Source organism: Schistosoma mansoni (genome assembly GCF_000237925.1).
Source record: "Schistosoma mansoni, WGS project CABG00000000 data, supercontig 0325, strain Puerto Rico, whole genome shotgun sequence".
Classification (NCBI taxonomy): Eukaryota; Metazoa; Platyhelminthes; class Trematoda; order Strigeidida; family Schistosomatidae; genus Schistosoma; species Schistosoma mansoni.
In genome coordinates this window covers 5,513-24,640 of record NW_017386177.1, presented here as the reverse complement: position 1 = coordinate 24,640, position 19,128 = coordinate 5,513, and the positions used below count along the sequence as shown (strand labels likewise).

Below are 19,128 nucleotides of genomic sequence, written 5' to 3'. Positions count from 1 at the left end.
GCTTCCAGGTTTTCCATGGTGGTCTAGTTTCAATTGACTCATGATTTCAACTATGTAAAATTATTAAAATCCCCACAAAGACCCCTTCTGAGAATTCATATTTATTCAAGATATTTTTTCATATGAGTCAGAGAATAAATGAGATTTTTTCTTTCATTTTTAAGAAAAAGAAGATGATGATGCTGATGATGGATGATGAAAAATGTATCAAATTGAGTGAATTTTCTTTTTTTAACGATTGTTTTTCTTCCTTCGGTAGAGATATGTATTTTTCCTTTTTCTTTTAAATCTTCTAAATCATCGTTAGATTATTCTGTTATGAAATAGGAACCATGATTTGTTCACTATCAATCAATGATATGTCTAGACAATAGACCAAGGTGCATTCACTCTTTGTGTTCTCCCTAATTCTAACCTCTTGAATTCTTCATGTTTCTATCTTTTTTTACTCTTCAAATTTATTTCAATGGATTATACTTCTTGAATAACATCTTCAAACCCTAATCTTTCAGATTATTGCTTATACTCTTACTACTTCTATCACTATGGGATTTGAATGGACAACTTCATCTCTGTGCTTATGTGGTATTGCAACTCGGACTGATGTATGCATGTACGAAGTTCTACGTTGTGACTGACGACTTGAAACAATAAGCATTCTGTCACAAATAAAATGTATCCAGTTTTATTGTAGAGATTGAATGCTTTTGGTAATATTAAATGCTTCATGTCAATGACTTTGGTATGAATTATAACTCTATAAAAATGGATAGACACTTCACAGTTTTACTGTGAACGGCAACTGAATGTAAGGGTGAAGGAACATAAACTTTGCTTAAAGCACATTTCTAAGTCCTCAGATCATATAAAAAAGCTTATAAAGAAATCAGCTATAACATTAGACTCAATAGAGTTAGGTCATATAATTGGTTTTAATGGCACAAGAAAACTTCAAAAAAATTTAAATTTTTACGAAGAAAAACTAAAAGCCGAAGCCCTACACATATAGGCCAAATCAAACTGTATTAATAGGAGAGATGGAATACAATTAGCTGTCCCTTGGCAACTAATAATTAATAAGTAAACCTGAAATCTTTATTCCATTTAATATATATCATTGATTATTTGGATAACAACAATTACAGTCAGCTGTTCTAATCAATTGTATTATTCTGAATATAATGAACAATTAACTGTAACAGCAAAATAACACAAACATTCATTCGTTTATTTTCATTCTGTTTATTTATCTTCATTTTATGCATGCTGTGACAAATTTGACTTATATCATACATATAAATTGTATGTTTTCTTACAAATTCGCCGATCAGAGATGATAAATAGTGATAACGTTTCTTGTCACACCTCAGATCTACTTACAAATACATACATAATCTGTTACCTTGAAACACTTTTCGTTTCATACAACATGTTTCATACACAATATAGCAAACACCTACTCCAAAACATTGTTAACGTGATTAGATAACATACTTAGTATACAGTTAGCCGAAGAACTATGTACCTATTTATATTCGATCATTTTGATGTTTAATTATATATCCTTGAAAAAGCTTGAACCAGAATGCTGAGCGAAACGTTTGATTTACGTCAAATATATTATATTTTAAGTTATTTTTATTGGTTAGTTGAATCTTCCCTTTGATGTTTAGGATTGAAATTAATCAATTCTGGGATGAAAATAAATCCAACTAACGAGTCCAAAATGGGACAAAACGCACGTTTTAGATTCCACTGCTAGCTACCATCCATCTCTATACTTAATGAATACATTTTGTGTAGTTCCAGCAAAAAATAACATGCAGTTTACTTAATCAACATTTAAAATATCCAGATAAAATATGTTAATGAACAGCTTAAGCTGTATTTCATTTAATGACTCACAAGTGATCCGTTTTACGTTATTTAATGAATATGTTAATCAAACAATCATGTTAACACAATAACACATTATATCTACTTTAGTTGTTCACGTTGTCAATTTCGTTCAGTTGGTAACATTTACGAGGTTGTTTAACATGAAAAACTTATTTGTTTAACTTACTGAAATAACAATAAACATACAGTGGATGAAACTCATTTAGTATTACTTGTTTGAATCTTCCCATAGCTGTTTAGGACTGCAACTGGTCAGTCTGTTATTGACATATGTGCATACTGTGCATCCCAGAGTCCCAGAGTGAACATCAACTCTGAGATGCAGGTACATCCAGCTGACGAGTCCCAAATAAGACGAAACGTGAGTCCTGGATTCCACTGATAGCCACTATCAATCCTTACATACAGTGGATCAGTTATAAATTATCTTTTATGTCCTAATAAATTCGTAGCATGGCCTTAAATACTGATTTCTAATCTTATAAATACTTATGAACGCTCAAAAGTGTTTTCATAATTACAGAGTACAAAAACCGATGAGGTTCCTTATATATATAATCTTTGTATATATTGTTTAAATTTATGTTAAATGTAATATTAAGTTCTCTGAGCTGAATAGTTTGACGTTTTTACTGATTATATTGTCTATAGTGTTCCCTGAAAGTATCATAATTAAATCATCGAAGCCAGAAAATATGACAGTGCCAAAAATATCCTCTTAAGATTATATATATGAAAAGGGGTTCGCTAAATGAAAAATCTGTATAGATATGATCATGTAACCATGCGAAACGTTACCTCATCAAATAATCAGCTTGATAAACAATAATAAACAAAGTACTTTTAAATGCAGTAGTCGGAACAGCTTTTTCGATAAAAGTAGCTTCAGTGTTTTGGAGGTACACATATAGAATTCTCCCTACTGCTTTTACAGATAAGGAGTTTAATGAGGCTATTTAAATTCATTCACCGACTGCTCAACGATTTTATTCGCATTGATCTGTCATTTATATGAATACAATCTGGTACCGTACATTAACTTGTTTTAACAAATATGATCAAATTTACCATTCACCATAAGAGAACAATGTTTTTAGTCTGTATAATAGTGAATAGTATGTTTATAGTCCATGTAATGATGCTTTCAACAACAACAACAACATTGAATTAATATCATTTCTAAATCGTTAGGTTTTCTTTCATACCACACTGTTAAGTCATTAAGTCACTTGCTAGTTATTTGGGACGACTTTTTTTTCACAAAGGATTAAATCTGTTGATTTTTTATTATATTTTGCAATAAATATAAATATGTCTATTATATATACAGAAAAATGAATTCAAATGGATACCACGTAGACGAGCTATGACTTTGGATAACATAGAAAATGGTCCTACAGAAAAATCTGAAGAAATCACTGCATTAGCTAACTCACTCAATAAAACTGTCAAAGCAATGGATAAACTTAATGAAAGCTTCCAAAAATTGTCTAAACTGGTAAGATATAATTTTTAAAAAAATATTTATTATCATTATAAAGCAGTAAGTGAGTATAGATTTAATTACTATGTTTTGAGATATAAAAGTTGTATGGGGGCGAGTAATTCTACTCAATTACCAAAAACGAGGTAAATAATCTGAGCTTTTAAAACATGTGACTCAACAGTTCTTAATCAAACGTTTTGATCATGAAACCACAGATGGAATTGTGCCAATGTGCAATTTCTCTCAGAAACACCGGTAAGCAATGTGTCTGATTTATATCTCAATGTGATCCAATGCAATAAATCCCCATTTAGTCCAACATTTAAAAAATATAGAGAAACTAATGGAAAATGTTTACTGAAATAGTGACATTAATTTATCGTCAGGAAACACAATTCATATAAAACTGTTGAACTATTAAGGAAAAGGATATGAAAGCATTTTAGGATAGAGAGGATTTCTATTCATAAGTAGGATTTCCGCTTCACAGGATGATAGTAAATAGTATTGATCACAGTATTCACTATAAGAAGAATTTCTCCATTTTGATCAAACATTATATCTTTTTGAATTTGCCATAAACACTTCTAAACAAAATTTATGAAAACTATCAGAGCAAGTGACGATGGGTAAAAAGTTTTTCACTTCTAAACATCCTAAACATGGGAATCTTTAGCAGGTATGGTTCACCGTATCTACGTAACAAGTAGGAATAAATTATATGGCCGTTTTAAGCAAACTCTAGTTCGCTTAGGTTCTTACCAATAATAAATTTTCATCCTTTTGTTGGAGTGTTTTAACTGTGACGAAAAATCCTAGTCATTCGACGAGAGTATATTGCATTATTGCAGTTGAATAGCGGACAATCTTTGGAAATTACTGGATACAAGAAATATAGTGTTCTGACTTTAGTAAACCGAGTGTGACTAAGAACTGGTATTTGTTAAAACGACACGTGTATTTAGTTTTGATCACGATAATTTTATATTGTGGAATAGCTTCAGCCTAATAAGAAAATTTCATTATACTTTGATAATATTCAATAACACGTACTTATGACCGTGTTAGGGATCAAGTCTAAATCCTGTAGAGCTAGTCAGAAGCGAACCATCATAATCCAGTGATTCCCATTGAAAAGTTTAATTCATTGTAATAATAAGTATTATATCTATTGCCGAAATTATTACAGTATGGACACCAATCTACAGCCATGATCAGGTCTAATCTAAATAGATGTTATATTTTTTAAGAAACAGTGGTACATCATTTGAAAAGACGTGATTCGTAAATTGTTTTAATCGAACATTTGTCATAGAGGTGTTAATCATGTGAAGTAAATGATGAACACTTAGTGTTTATTCAGTGATGAAATGAGTTTAGTGTACAGCAATGTTATCGGCGAATGCACCGTATTGATCATCAATCTTGTAAATAAGTTGTCCGTAATTGAACAGAATAAAAAGAGGTTGTAGATACCAAAAAAATGACATAGCCTCAACGTCATTAGTGTTTTGAAACAATAGATATCGAATAGGATATTGTACAGTCACGTTATGCGATTAGAAAGAGGAGAGAGAAATCAAAGAACTCAAAACAGTAACAGAAATTATCATCAATGCTCTACCGTAATCAATATGATTGGTTTGTTCATACGGCACTGATCAACTGTTCTAAAAGCATCTTTACATTAGCGATAGATATAACGTAACGGATTCGCAGTATCAGTTTGAAAAAAACAAACAATAAGAGCATAAAATGTCAGATTAAAAATAAATTTGATAAATATTCTCAATAAGAATAACGTTTACACATTTTAAATCTTTATCATTAAACTAGCAGTAGGAAGGTATAATCTTTGATGTGTGCATTTTTAAGGCAGGATCAAAAGAGTTGAAATTATCGATGTATCGTAAACACAACTGTAACACAGTGTTCATGATGATTGAAAATTTATTTGTAAAGCAACTAAGATAGATAGGGGATTTAGAATGAACAATTTTCGTTTTTGATATTGAATTACAAATGTCATAATTCAGTGATTTATGTAAATGAATTTCATTACTGGATGTATGTTATATCGAGTGAGTGCGTGCCTTGTTAATATAGGAACGTGCTGATTTCCGACAATTAGAGAGGAGTGAATTATCGATCAGAGCAATGATACCCGAAAGTCGTATGAGCAGTCTTGAGTACTTATCAGTCCTGCTTTCTGCCTAGCCCAGTCACTTAAGTCCAGAACACCAATAACAGCCTCTGCAATATGAATCATTATTCACAAACATACTGGGTTTATATACCAAACAAACTGAATACATCGTACCATAAAATAGAAAACAAAATTTGTATAAGATTTAACCAAATATAGTTGTGAATGTGGGAGACAGTAATTAATAGACTGGGGATAACTCAAGAATGGTAAATCGTGCGGTAATATTCTATGGGTCAATATAAAGCTAATAATAAAAGGAACATGAATACAAATAGCTAGGTTACTTAGTAATTATACAATAGGAAATATACATATCACATCGGTCCATAAATAGTTCTCAAAGTTACCATTCATAAATCTCTTCGGGACACAACAATATAAAAGATAATTTACTCAACATTTTGTACATTTGAATAACCACCATTGATTGATATCAATTATAACTATCTTAAAGTACACTTTATGTTGTCTTATGAAGGTCAGTTAGTGATGTAAAACAACATCCCCCACCCAGAAATTATCTTCATTTTAAGCAATCTCTACAAAAAAAAACAAAAATATTTTAATTACTTATTGTTTTTTTGTTCTTTTTAAACTTTATAGATTAGTAAACAATTCATGGAAAAATCTAAAGAGCAATTACTTTCTTCAATATTCAATTCTGTTACAAATAAAAAAAACGAAGATGGAAATAAAAAGAAATTGTGATCAGAGAGAAAAATAAACAATAAACAAAAATAGCAAGAAAATTATTTGTTGTTTGTTTATCTCAGGTTTTATTGATTAGTGTGTACTTCAATGTTACGTTTCCTTTTGTTTCCTTTTTTTTTTCTAAAAACCTTTTTATTTTCTTAATTTCATTAAGATAAGTTGATATGAATTAGATGAGTAGATGTTTATCTAATGTTTTTCATATATTGATAGTTTTTTTTTGTTTACCGATTAGTTGCTACATGATATAGTTAGCTAAATTAATAGTAATTGATTAATAGTATTTCTTTTTGTTATTGTTGTTGTTGATAGTAACCATACAATATATAATGAATAGATCATTGAATACTAGTTTGTTTTTATCATTCATTGTTCTAGTTTTCAGTGTTACAATGAGAAAAACCCAAACTCATACCAGTCACCATCTTAAGTTTTATGAAAATATTCGTTTTTATAAATGAATGGTTTTAGAAATTTTGAAAATCAGCATAAGTGGGATCCCCGGGTACCGAGCTCGAATTCGCCCTATAGTGATCAAATCTATAATAATGTGCCTACTAGTGACTGGGTTTAAGAAAAGCCGTAACTAGTGGAGTTCAAGCGTGTCAGATGTGAGGCATTTACCTACCGAAAACAGTGAAAGAAGGTCGCGCAATAATATAATAATAATAATAATAATAAACTGGTGTTAATTTAATATCAGTGATTTATTTATTCTGAAGAAGTGACTTACAATAAGTCACGAAACGTCGGAAATACTATTTTTCTACTCCTTTGGGATATAACAATTAATTTGAACCTACCAAGTCCAACCTTGGTATGGATACCTAGAAAAAAATTGATAGTTATAGGTCAACAAAAAAGTTGAAAATCATTTAGCCATTACAGTGTTTGTCTTCATCCATATAATCATTGCTAGATATTTTTCTTAAGTTAAATAACCTGGATATAACTTCCCACTTTATTATTATAAGAAACAATAACCTCGAATAAAATAAACGTATAGGTCTAAAAGGCAGTATTTCCGTTTTCAAAATGTCAGACTAATATCTCATGAGAAAGGGAAGTAAACTACAGAAAGTACCATTTTTAGAAATATAACTTCTATGTTGCCATAGAGCTAGAAGCTAAATATTAGTTTGTAAATTCTAGCCACTATAAAGGATTTATCAACAAGATTAGTTCATTTGATTAAGTCCTATGGACCACTGATTTTGAAATTTCTAAAGATCCCGAATCTTCTGAAACTATAAATATGCTTTGCTGATAATCAACAAGAGTATAGGTAAATTAAGTTGAAGGCATTGTTCGGATATTCGTTTTTGCCGGACAAATCATGCAGAAGACTCGAATGAAAGTTTATTTTACATAGCTGAGTACTTCCAATTAATGTTAGGAAAATAGGACTGCCAGTGAAATTTATCATAAATTGTAATAATCGGACGAGCAATTGGTATGGTGTTCAGCCTATTCAAGAAATGAAATCTATTTTCAATATTTGTAATTAGTTAATTTTTAAATACCACACTGTTCGTAACAATTAATGCTTCCATAGTTTATTTTCGGATGTTTTTGATAAAACTCCTGTAAATCCATGTAAAATAAGATGATTGAAGTGATCAAACTGAGATATTGATTACGTAATCATGGTAAAGATGCATGACACTATGTCAGAGTCCGTAAGGTATATCGAATGTTCAGGAACTAAGCTAAGCCTCGAATACTTTTCAAAAATGTGAAACCTGACTGTTTAAAAGGAGATAATGAGTACTGACATTAATGTAGGTTTACGTAATAGTAGTCGGAGGAACAAATATATTCTGGTTAGGATTGATCACTTTGAAAATTGCATGACGCATTGCCTCTGGGAAGAATGGATATCCAAAAAGTAGAGAAGATAATGTATGGAGCTGATTTATTCACTAGGACAAAACCTCTTTTTTATATATTGTATTCACAAGACATTATTATCTCTATTAACTAAACAAAATTTTCCTACTAAGCATTTGATCCGCATTCTACTTTGTTATTATATTGTAGTGGCTGGTCCTATGTCGAGCCCACATAGGTTATTCTAGCCTGTGGATAGATCAATCTATACATTCTTCTTAAGCTACATTTTGACCTTGTTAATTATTCGTTTATTAACTTTTATTGTTTTTATATGACTGTATGTGTGTGCGTTTCTTATTTTACTCATCATATGCCTATAACTTATTTTTGATCGGTTATAAATATCGATTAACGCTTGATTAAATGGAGTTGGTTCACTCTCCTTCTCCACTGGGCGTCATTTTGTTTTGCTTCGCTTCCCGATTAAGTATTGTATGAAATGCACGTACTTGAAACTCATTCTCGAATTTGACTTATTTAATTCCGTTATTCTCTAATGCGATTTGATTCGACGATTATATACAAGAATTGGAGACATTTATATATTTCGGTAACAATCAGAAACGATCAACCTGGAGTTAGATCTTGGGTCCCTAAAATATTAATTATAAATTGATAGCTTACTGTGAATTATCCTAACCTCTTGTAAATAAATTTTATCACCTACAGATGATACATTTTTGTAGTATCGAGGGCGTATGAGATACAAAGTCCACCATTTTGATGTAGGTTTGTTCTCTGAGCTGGATGGTTTGGTCGTGGAGCTTTTATCGTCCTTCTGAACGACATTATCAGCCCAAACGTCGGGTAGAAGTTCACCATTTTTTAACATAATATTGTTTAGTTTAGTAGCATGACCTATTTTGCCTTTTGTGATATAAAAATTGTGGAGACTGATTATGGTAATGATTGTTCGCTCTAATATTCTTTGTTTTAGAATAATCATAATTTGATGTATAATTCGTCATTTTTTCAACGTTTCTAAGTTGTTTCCGATGAATGCTGACTGGGTGAGATGTTCTCACTCTTTTCCTCTCTTCTGAAGAACAAGTCGAAGGATTCTTTTGAAGACTGAGTTGTAATTGTGTCTGATTTTAGATGTACTGAATAAAAACACACATGAAATTTTGGAATAACTTGTCAACATCATTAATACACTAGGACTCCTTATTAGAATTAGAAGTGTTCATAAAGCTGTACTGTAACTCAGGAAAAACTGAAGCAAATAGTAGAGTGAAAAACAGAGCTCACCAGCTTTACTCGTTACTAAGCTCCCCAAAGAATGGACAGATGTTCATAAATTAACCGGAATGTTGATACATTTCAGACAAAATGTGAGAGAAAAAGGAGATGATTTGGATTTACTACAAGCTCCCGAAATCTGAGTGTTGTTCTGGAAGTTCTATGACCTACTACATATCACAAACCAATAATTTTTATTGGTTTACAGTTACATTTTGTTCATTTTCAATTTAGGTCCAAAAGTGAGAGCAATGAAATAACTTATATTCTATTACATCTTTATATTACGTCCTTTATCTCGAAAAAGGTTGTTCAGTTGTATATTCACGTCGATTGTTCGCTTATTTGAACGTCTCTGCCAGATTATCCCTCTTCCTGTTGTGGTGATTATTTAATAATTTACTGTAACTCTTAAAGAAAGAAAGAGCAACGTATTATTGGTAACGATAGGGTAATGACGCTATTTTTATTAAAAAAAAAACAATTATTGACTATTCATGTCAATACTTGTGGTTAAATGTTTATTTCACTAAGAGATTTACTTCAACAGTTGATCCCCACTCTGTGACAGAATTTCACATTATCATGAAGAAATGAGTTTAGATATCTTGGCAAAGAAATTTAAATAATCACTGAATTGTGTTATCATTATTATCATTATTATTATGAGGAATATTTGAATGTTTTCGTAGTTGAAAGTGTGAGTTAATTGAAGCTAGACCACCATCGAAAACCTGGTAGCACTGGACGACCATTTCGTCCTACTGTGGGACTCCTCAGCAGTGCGCATCCACGACCTCGCCTAGCGAGATTCGATCCCAAGACCTACCAGTCTCGCGCCAGAGCATTTAACCTCTATCCCACTGAGCCGGCATCCGATGGTGTTTATGTCTAACTCCAACAAATCCACGAAGTTGACTCACGTTTTCAATTATGAAAATACTAAATCTCCACAAAAAGCCTTTCTGATAATATTTGGTTATGTTAAAAATACAAAAGAAAATTTAAACAGTAATAAAACATAAATTTATTTATACTTAAAATAATAAAAAATAAATCAATAAAGATTCATTAATAAATACATAATTATAATTATAAAATATACAGCTAATTATATCTATATATATATACTCATACATGGAGATTATTATTCTACAATAATGAAATTGAACATTGAATAATCAATACTTTTGTTTGTTTTTTTTGTTTATTTTTGAATGTAAACAATTATTGGTAATTTTATTTATTTATTTATTTAAATAAATGTCAATATTTGTTGATCATTGATATTCATTATTTTACTATCATTACAATTAATAATTGATATAAATGAAATTTTAATTTAATAAAACGATCATCTTTTCAAGTTTTTTTATTTTTACATTTTTTTTTTTTTTGATTTTTTAAAACATGTAACTTAACACTTCATTATTTACTATTTCAATAATTATTTACAATTATTAAATACTATTTAATATTATATTATACATTACATAAAAAATAATTAATTATTGATTTATTGATTAAATTTTTATTAAAATCTTAATTATTAATTATTAATTTATTGATTAAATTAATTAATGAATTAATTAATCAATCAATATATCAAGTGTTAATTAATTGATTATTTGTTATTGATGAAAAACTTATTCTTGTGTATTGATTATTAATTAATAATAATTTTAATTTATTTTCAATAAATATAAACCATAACCATAATGATACACCAGAACCAATACACATTAATGCTGATTGTAATATAATATAATCTTTAATTGATGATAATAATAAATGACATGATATATTATGATAATATTCTATATATTGATTATAATGATTTATATAACATTCACATGTATTTTTAATAATTTCATAACAACATAATGATTTTATCGATTGTTTATTAAAATTTGAATTATTGATTAATTGATTGATTGATTGATGATAACTATTATTGATTATTTTATTATTAAATGATATATTATTATAAAATTGTTTTGTTTGTTTATATTGTTCTAATGTAATTGTTTTACATGTATTATCATAAGATGCAATTAAATTACCTTTTTTACCAGAATATATACTTGTTATAAGGCATATTATAAAACAACTTAATGATAAGATACCAGAGGTAATCTAAAATGATAAAATAAATAAATAAATAAACAAGTAAGTAATCCAATGTAGAATGTAAAAGAATAAATTTCTATATAACAAATTTTTGTATTGATACAAGGGGGTAACGAATACAAATCTCATTTGATTTGTGTGAGGGCTGTGATACTGCTCAGGTGCCCAAAGTGAAGCAGGTGGTTTTCTTAGGGGACCACACCCTGAGCCTTCGACCTAAAGGTCTGATCCACAAGACAGTGGAGCATCGTGAGGAGATGCAGTCTCTTGGTAGCCGGTGACCAACGATTGGTTCACACGCCATTTTTTCCATCAGGATACTGTAGCTTATGTGCACCTTTGGTTATAAATCAGGGTTTTCCAACTCCCCTAGGCAAACTTTCCGTGTCCACCACTAGTCATCTATACATGTGTTAGGATATTCACAAGAATATCCCAAAAATTATCTCGAATGTAAAATGGTATGTTTTCAGACTCTTCACATAATTCGCATGTTATTTCCTATTGGCCATTATTTACAGTGTCCTAACTATGACTTTCATGTGTCGTTTCCCTATTGGTCAATTTTGAGTCGTCCTAATTATAACCTTCACGTGTCCTTCCTTTCCATTGGTTACTGTTAATAGTCATCGTAACTGTATAAATATGCCTTGTCTGTAAACCATTTTTGTTCTGCTGCTGACCCCATAAACAATTCTCATTTAACGGCTGTGTTCTGATTTATTGGAGTTGGGGAACAGTATTGGGGTCGAACTAGGATATCTGAATTTGGTCAATCGGTAGAATTTCGCGTAGTCCTATCGCAATACGCTATATTTCGCATTATAACAATTTGGCGACGGAGATTTTGCAAACAAGTTGCTGACTAGCTATGGATCCAGTTAAATTAGAAGAATTGTTCAAGCAACAGCTGAAGCTGATGGAGATGTTTACTCAGACGCAGATCTCTTCTCGAGTCTCATGTACACCAACAATCCCTCAATCAGTCGACGGTATTACTAGTGGTATTTCAGAGTTTCTTTATGATCCTGATGCCAATATTACATTTGATACCTGGTTCAGACGTTATGAAGATCTTTTTAAAGTCGACCTTGCTGACAGAGATGATTCGTGGAAGGTGCGTCTTCTCCTTCGAAAACTTGGTCCATCAGAGCTTGATAAGTATTGCAACTACATTCTACCGCAGAACCCACGAGACCGTTCCTTCGATGCCACTGTTCAAACTCTCAGTCAACTTTTTGGTGACCATCATTCACTCTTCAATACGCGTTATCGCTGTTTAAAACTGGTCATGAACGAGTCCGATGACTTCTTAACCCATGTTGGCATTGTCAACCGTGAGTGCGAACGGTTCAAGCTCAAATCCCTTACCGACGACCAATTCAAATCCCTCGTATTCATATGTAGTCTTCAGTCACCCAAATTCTCCGACATCAGAACTCGATTGCTGAACCGCCTTGAACAAGACCCTACGCTGACACTTAATGCAATCGCCGACGAGTATCAACGCATTGTCAACCTGCAGCGTGACACCACTTTGGTCCAATCTGGGGGCCAGGGTGGTTGCGAAGTTCACGCTGTCCAACGTCAGAACAAATCTCCGAGATCAACAACCTGTGGTCCTACGAAAGCCAATGCTCCTTCTTTCTCTAATCACTCCAGACCGGTTCACAAGAAGCCCCCCTCTCCATGTTGGCACTGTGGAGCCTGGCATTATGTGAAATTTTGTCCATTCAAACAGCAGCTGTGCGATCGCTGTCATAAAGTTGGTCACAAAAGCGGTTTTTGTCAATCCCATCGACCCAATAGCCGTCGAAATGAACAGACGCAGCATCGTTATCCTAAAAAGCCGGTTCCCTCATCAGGGAGTTTAGCAGCAGTCTTTCACACTCATGCCGCCACGCGACGCAAATTTCTTACCCTCTCAATCAATGGTCAGCCAGTTCGATTGCAGTTGGACACTGCATCAGATATCACTATTCTGTCGAAAGATACTTGGCGAACCTTGGGTCAACCTCCCATCAAACCATCTTCGCAGACAGCCGTTAGTGCATGTGGTGGTCATCTCCGCCTTCATGGTGAACTTAATTGCTGTATTTCGTTCAGAGGTACAACCTTCAAGGGTACGTGCTACATCACCAAATCCCCTCTCAATCTTCTGGGTTTAGATTGGTTCGAAGAACTTGGTCTTGCCAATCTACCTATCAGCACTATCTGTAATCAAGTAAAAACTCCTGCTACTACACAACAGCATGCTGCAGACCTCCAAAATCGATTCATCGAACTCCTCCAGCCTGGTTGGAGGCTACGAACAGTCCATAGTGCGATGGCACCCAGGCGAGTAACCCGGCAGAATCCTCGAATGCAGAACACTAGAATTCCCTACAAAGTTGGTGCGAAAGTGTATGTTCGGGACTATAGACATGGGTATGATAGATGGATAGAGGGTGAAGTCGCAAAGAGACAGGGGAAGGTCATGTATGAGGTCAGAGTAAACAAAGAAATCTGGACCAGGCACCATAATCAACTAAGGCCAAGAGAATCCAAGGAAAAAGTTGAAGTTACGAAATGCGTCCCACTCGATTTACTACTGGATACTTTCCAACTTCCGCCAATACCTACAACGGAGGCAACTCAGTCATCTAATCAAGCAGAACATTCTTCAAGTTCTCGGTCGTTACCTCGAAGGAGGTCGGCACGCAAACGCAGAAAACCAAAGAACTTTCAGGTAAACCCTCGATTGCGTCGCTATTAATTTTTTCCAAGGGGAGGTGTTAGGATATTCACAAGAATATCCCAAAAATTATCTCGAATGTAAAATGGTATGTTTTCAGACTCTTCACATAATTCGCATGTTATTTCCTATTGGCCATTATTTACAGTGTCCTAACTATGACTTTCATGTGTCGTTTCCCTATTGGTCAATTTTGAGTCGTCCTAATTATAACCTTCACGTGTCCTTCCTTTCCATTGGTTACTGTTAATAGTCATCGTAACTGTATAAATATGCCTTGTCTGTAAACCATTTTTGTTCTGCTGCTGACCCCATAAACAATTCTCATTTAACGGCTGTGTTCTGATTTATTGGAGTTGGGGAACAGTATTGGGGTCGAACTAGGATATCTGAATTCGGTCAATCGGTAGAATTGCGTGTAGTCCTATCGCAATATCCACGCTATATTTCGCATTATAACAAGTAGTTACAGCCGTCAATATAGCAACATATAAATCTGTTTTATAGTATTTAAACAGTTTGTGTACAGACTGAGCATGTTCGTTGATTTTAAATTATAATGACTTTAGTATGCATGTAAAATTTTGGCATTATATTTAACCGACTATCTGAGTCAGGAATACATGTTTTACGTCTGTAAAAGATGTGACAAATCCAATTGACTACTAAAATCGATATAGGTCTGAAATCACGCAACTTCTAGTGGTCATCTATAAGCAACCAGAAATCCCAAATGATTATTTAATCTCTTCTGTTTTTCGGCATTCCAATGATTCTCAGAAGTTATAACAGTGTTTAAAGCATAAAATATCAAAAGAAACAAGGTAGTTTAGACGATGAAATAAACTTATACGAACCAGTTTATTGAATCAGTGATGATCACATTTCTGATGTTGACTGCCATTAATAATCCTTCAGTGGCGAGAATTCCTGATCCATGTCGATGAAACTTTAGAAATAAGTAATTAGTTAACTTACATCTCAACATATATACTTATGTACTTAGAAACACACATTTTATTTTCTGTACAAAATCGCTAATTGCCTAGGATTACTACATAGTTGTATTTTAGTTAGTTGAAATTCATGTTGTATAAATGGTTTTCATTTGGTCTTGAAAGGTAACTGCTTTTCATTTGAATTTTGTTGTAATAAAGACGTTTCCGAAGATTGTTTTGTAATATGAAATAAGAAAGTCACATCAGTTCTGTTGGTGTGACTCATGTTAGTTCTTCTTCAATAATGAAAAGTGGTCATACAATCAGTAACATACTCGTTAACACAAAAAGAAGTACAACGTAATTTCTCGCATTTTGTCCATACAAATATAAACACTACTTACCTGGGACACATCGTTTTGTTCGTGGCTACGTTCGTAGTCACTTCATTAGTCCTCGGTAAATTCCTCTTCTTCTTCTTCTTCTTCTTCTTCATAATTACTTGGAAACGTAAGCCTACAAATTAAACCCTATTTTTAAATCTCTTTTTAAAGAATAAATTTTCTAAACCAGTAGTTTTATTGGATGATAATGGATGAAAAATGTTTTGGTATTTATTAAAGTGTTAAGACCATTGACAGGATAGTGGTATTATCTGAGGTCTTGAAAATTAGTTTAACATCTAAAGCTACTGAATGTTTATAAGTAGTGTAAAAAACATACACAAAAATGGAAGGTATGGATAGAATGAAGATGAGATAGTCCAGATGAGCCTTAATACTTTATTTGTTTCTTTTTTATTATTTGTACTCTGTCATAATGAAGTTGCCACTATCAAAATTTAAAACGTGATAATTTTTACATAAATTCTTCTTTTCAAAGCCTTAATACATCTTCTCAATCAGAAGAACGTGAAAATCATAAAGTCCAAATGAACTCAATTCAAAATTCTAATCAGTTAGCAAATGTTATGGATCCGATAAGCGGTGAAGTCGGAGTAATCTGTAACCATAAAATTGGTGATGACTGTGACAATGAGGATTCAAAAGAAAAAGCACACACTACTATGACCACTACCGGAAGTGGTAGTCATAGTAGTCATGAAGGAAGTGAACAAAATGAGGAGAAGCAATATCCTATGTATGATAGCAATAATAATAGTAATAATAATATAAAGCAATCCGATTTAATTATGCCAAATAACATTGGTCAAGATAATGGGGCGATTGCGTGTTGTGTATGCAATTCATTGCATCAAATAGATGCTGAGGATGAAATTCTTCATATGACTGAATTATTATCGAAACGTCGTGAATCAGAAGCTAGACGTCAGTTATTATTAGCTGAAATGGAGGTTGGAATAGAACGAGATGATCGTTTAAGAGCTGCTGCAAATGCCATGGCATTGGCAGTATCACCAATGACAAGTGATATTGCATGTAATATAGATAAATCAGGATTATCTAGTGTATCAAATTGTATACACTATAATTATTGTGTACGTCATCATCATCATCATCATGATCATCAACAACAAATTCATTCTAATAATGTTTATAATGTACAACAGCATATTGCATTAAATCCACCACATTTACATTCTATAGATCATAGAAATATGGATAATGAATTGATACCACCGATAACATGTTGTTGTACATCGGATTGTATTAGAGAAGAAGATAAATTGATTACATTACGAAAATGTAGGTCATATGGTATTTTCAGTCTCTTAGGTGATTAAGACGTTTATGTCAAGCTTTTTCCTGCTTGGTAAAATAGTTGAATGATATTTAACGGAATCACACAGACTTTATTTTAATGCACAGGATGGTTTTCTTTCAAAAACTTGTGAAATCCATAATATTTTCATAGTTGAAATCATGAGTCGATTGAAGCTAGATCACCATGGAAAACCTGGAAGCACTGGACGGTCGTTTCGTACATAATAATTTTTCCTAAAAATACTATCTTAAGAGCCGTCATAATCTTAGCTTGGCTGTTAAATGGTCGAATTTTGCAAGGAGTTAATGAGTGATGTTTTATTCTGTGCTTGCGAAACCTTACCTCTCTTATGTGAATATAATAAGTAACTCTCTGTATTCGATCATAGTTATCTTCGAAAGACTTTTGACTCCTAATGTCAACACCATTTTAGTAATACGGGGGTTCGAAAATATTTTTTGGGCTCAGTGGTGATAACTTAGTGAATGTCACCATATAGAAACATGTATTTTAATGGTTTGGACACATGTTTTAAGCGTCATCCTAATGGCTTCCAAATTCCTGATACTAAAATGAGGTTCAAGAATGGAGAGTTAGTAAGTTTACGATACGGTGCTGTGCAATGAAAACACGCCTTCTTAGTTAAGATCCCAGTAATTTCCAGTAATTTCTTTCTACATCCTACATAAAAGTGAATAGAACTCTTTTAATCAGATAAACATTTTTCTTAGATGCCTTAATAACTGACCTGTATTTCAGATTACACGTTATTCCTATTTCCTTCATTTTTTAAAATTAAATCCCGGTCCTATCCCTTACTACTGTATCAATATAATCTCTTCATAAGGTGTAGCGCATCGATAGGTATTAGGTTTTAGTCTCGGTGTATAAATTAAAACAGGAATTTATTGATGTCGAGACTTACATCAATCCAAATCCACATTCATGAGCAGATTACTTCGTACAAAAGTTTGGAAGAAACATTACTTCAGTTTAATCAGTACCCCCATTTTTATAACAGTTTTATCCTAATATCTAGAAATACAGACGAAATAACCGATACTAGATAATAGAAACACGCTTTGCTGATGAACGATAACTAGAAAGAAACCTAAGCAACGCTTAAATAAGCTTCTTGAATTTGTATAATCATCGTTCTGTCATTATTTTTAGTTCAGTTATTACATATCGAACCATGGGGGAACTATGAAGCACGGAAAATCTGTTTCTTTATAGTATAAAACTGTCTAACAGTGTGAAACCACCACTGTAACGAAGGGGATCGCACCCAGGGCCAATACGTAAACGCGCAAACCTTGACCAGTTACCCAGTATATTTCTAACTTCAATCAATTCAGGATAATGAGTGACCATCACTCATTGCCATTCAGAGGTATTTGTCTTAAGCTAGTCATAGTTGAACTTTATTAATCATTACTTCTCACTTAAACTTAGAGGACCTACCTCTCGTAATTACCTCTCTCCAACGTGAGTGGGAATTTTATTAGTAAAACAGGATTTATGGTTTTCAACAATATTCCCCTTTACTAATTGTATTGTTGTTACTTACTTATTTCTTAATGATATATACTTCACCAACTTATTCTTCTGTTGTATTTTTTCTTTCTTCCATGTTCGTTACACCACTAATCATCGCATACAGCTTCATCTGGTTTAGGATTTAGTTTAACAACAAAACTTATTCCTAAATCTATATCCAATACAACAATCAATGAATCATTATTTGCTGTATATGTGAAAAATATTTTACCTGATGGTTCAGCTATAAAAGATGGACAATTACGTGTTGGTGATCGACTTATACAAGTAAATATTTTATTCTAATAAATATGATGTTACTTAAATTCATTAAGTATTGTTTGTTTGAATCTTCCTATCGATGTGTTAGGACTGAAACTGGTCAGTCTCTAATTGGCATATGTACATACTGTGCGTATTGCCTCGATATTGCCTAATTTACAAGCATGGTAAGCAAAGATGGATAGAGGCTAGCAGTGGAATCCAGTTTGACGCGCGTTTCGTCCTACTTGGGACTCGTCAGCCAGATGTACCTGCATCTTAGAGTTGATGTTCACTCTCGGATTCGAACCCATTACCTTTCGCTTCAAACGCCATCGCGTTATCCACTCAGCTACTGAGT

General features: G+C 32.6%; 2 protein-coding genes across 2 annotated transcripts in view; both read left to right on the top strand.

The window, feature by feature from the left end:
• Smp_199540 (inositol 1,4,5-trisphosphate receptor, putative) overlaps positions 1-9,183 on the top strand; it is a gene marked incomplete at both ends in the record, with an annotated part of 43,177 nt that extends 33,994 nt beyond the window's left edge. The window contains 2 exons of the mRNA XM_018789452.1: positions 3,230-3,397; positions 9,136-9,183. Coding sequence (XP_018644713.1) covers positions 3,230-3,397; positions 9,136-9,183 — 216 coding nt within the window. The remainder of the gene's footprint in view (positions 1-3,229; positions 3,398-9,135) is intronic.
• A 6,990-nt stretch (positions 9,184-16,173) lies between these two features.
• Smp_205400 (unnamed protein product) lies at positions 16,174-18,812 on the top strand (the record flags this gene model as incomplete). The annotated part of the gene is made up of 2 exons (XM_018789341.1): positions 16,174-16,948; positions 18,631-18,812. The coding sequence occupies 2 exons, from the start codon at positions 16,174-16,176 to the stop codon at positions 18,810-18,812; spliced, it is 957 nt and encodes a 318-aa protein (XP_018644712.1).
• Between the last annotated feature and the right edge of the window lie 316 nt (positions 18,813-19,128).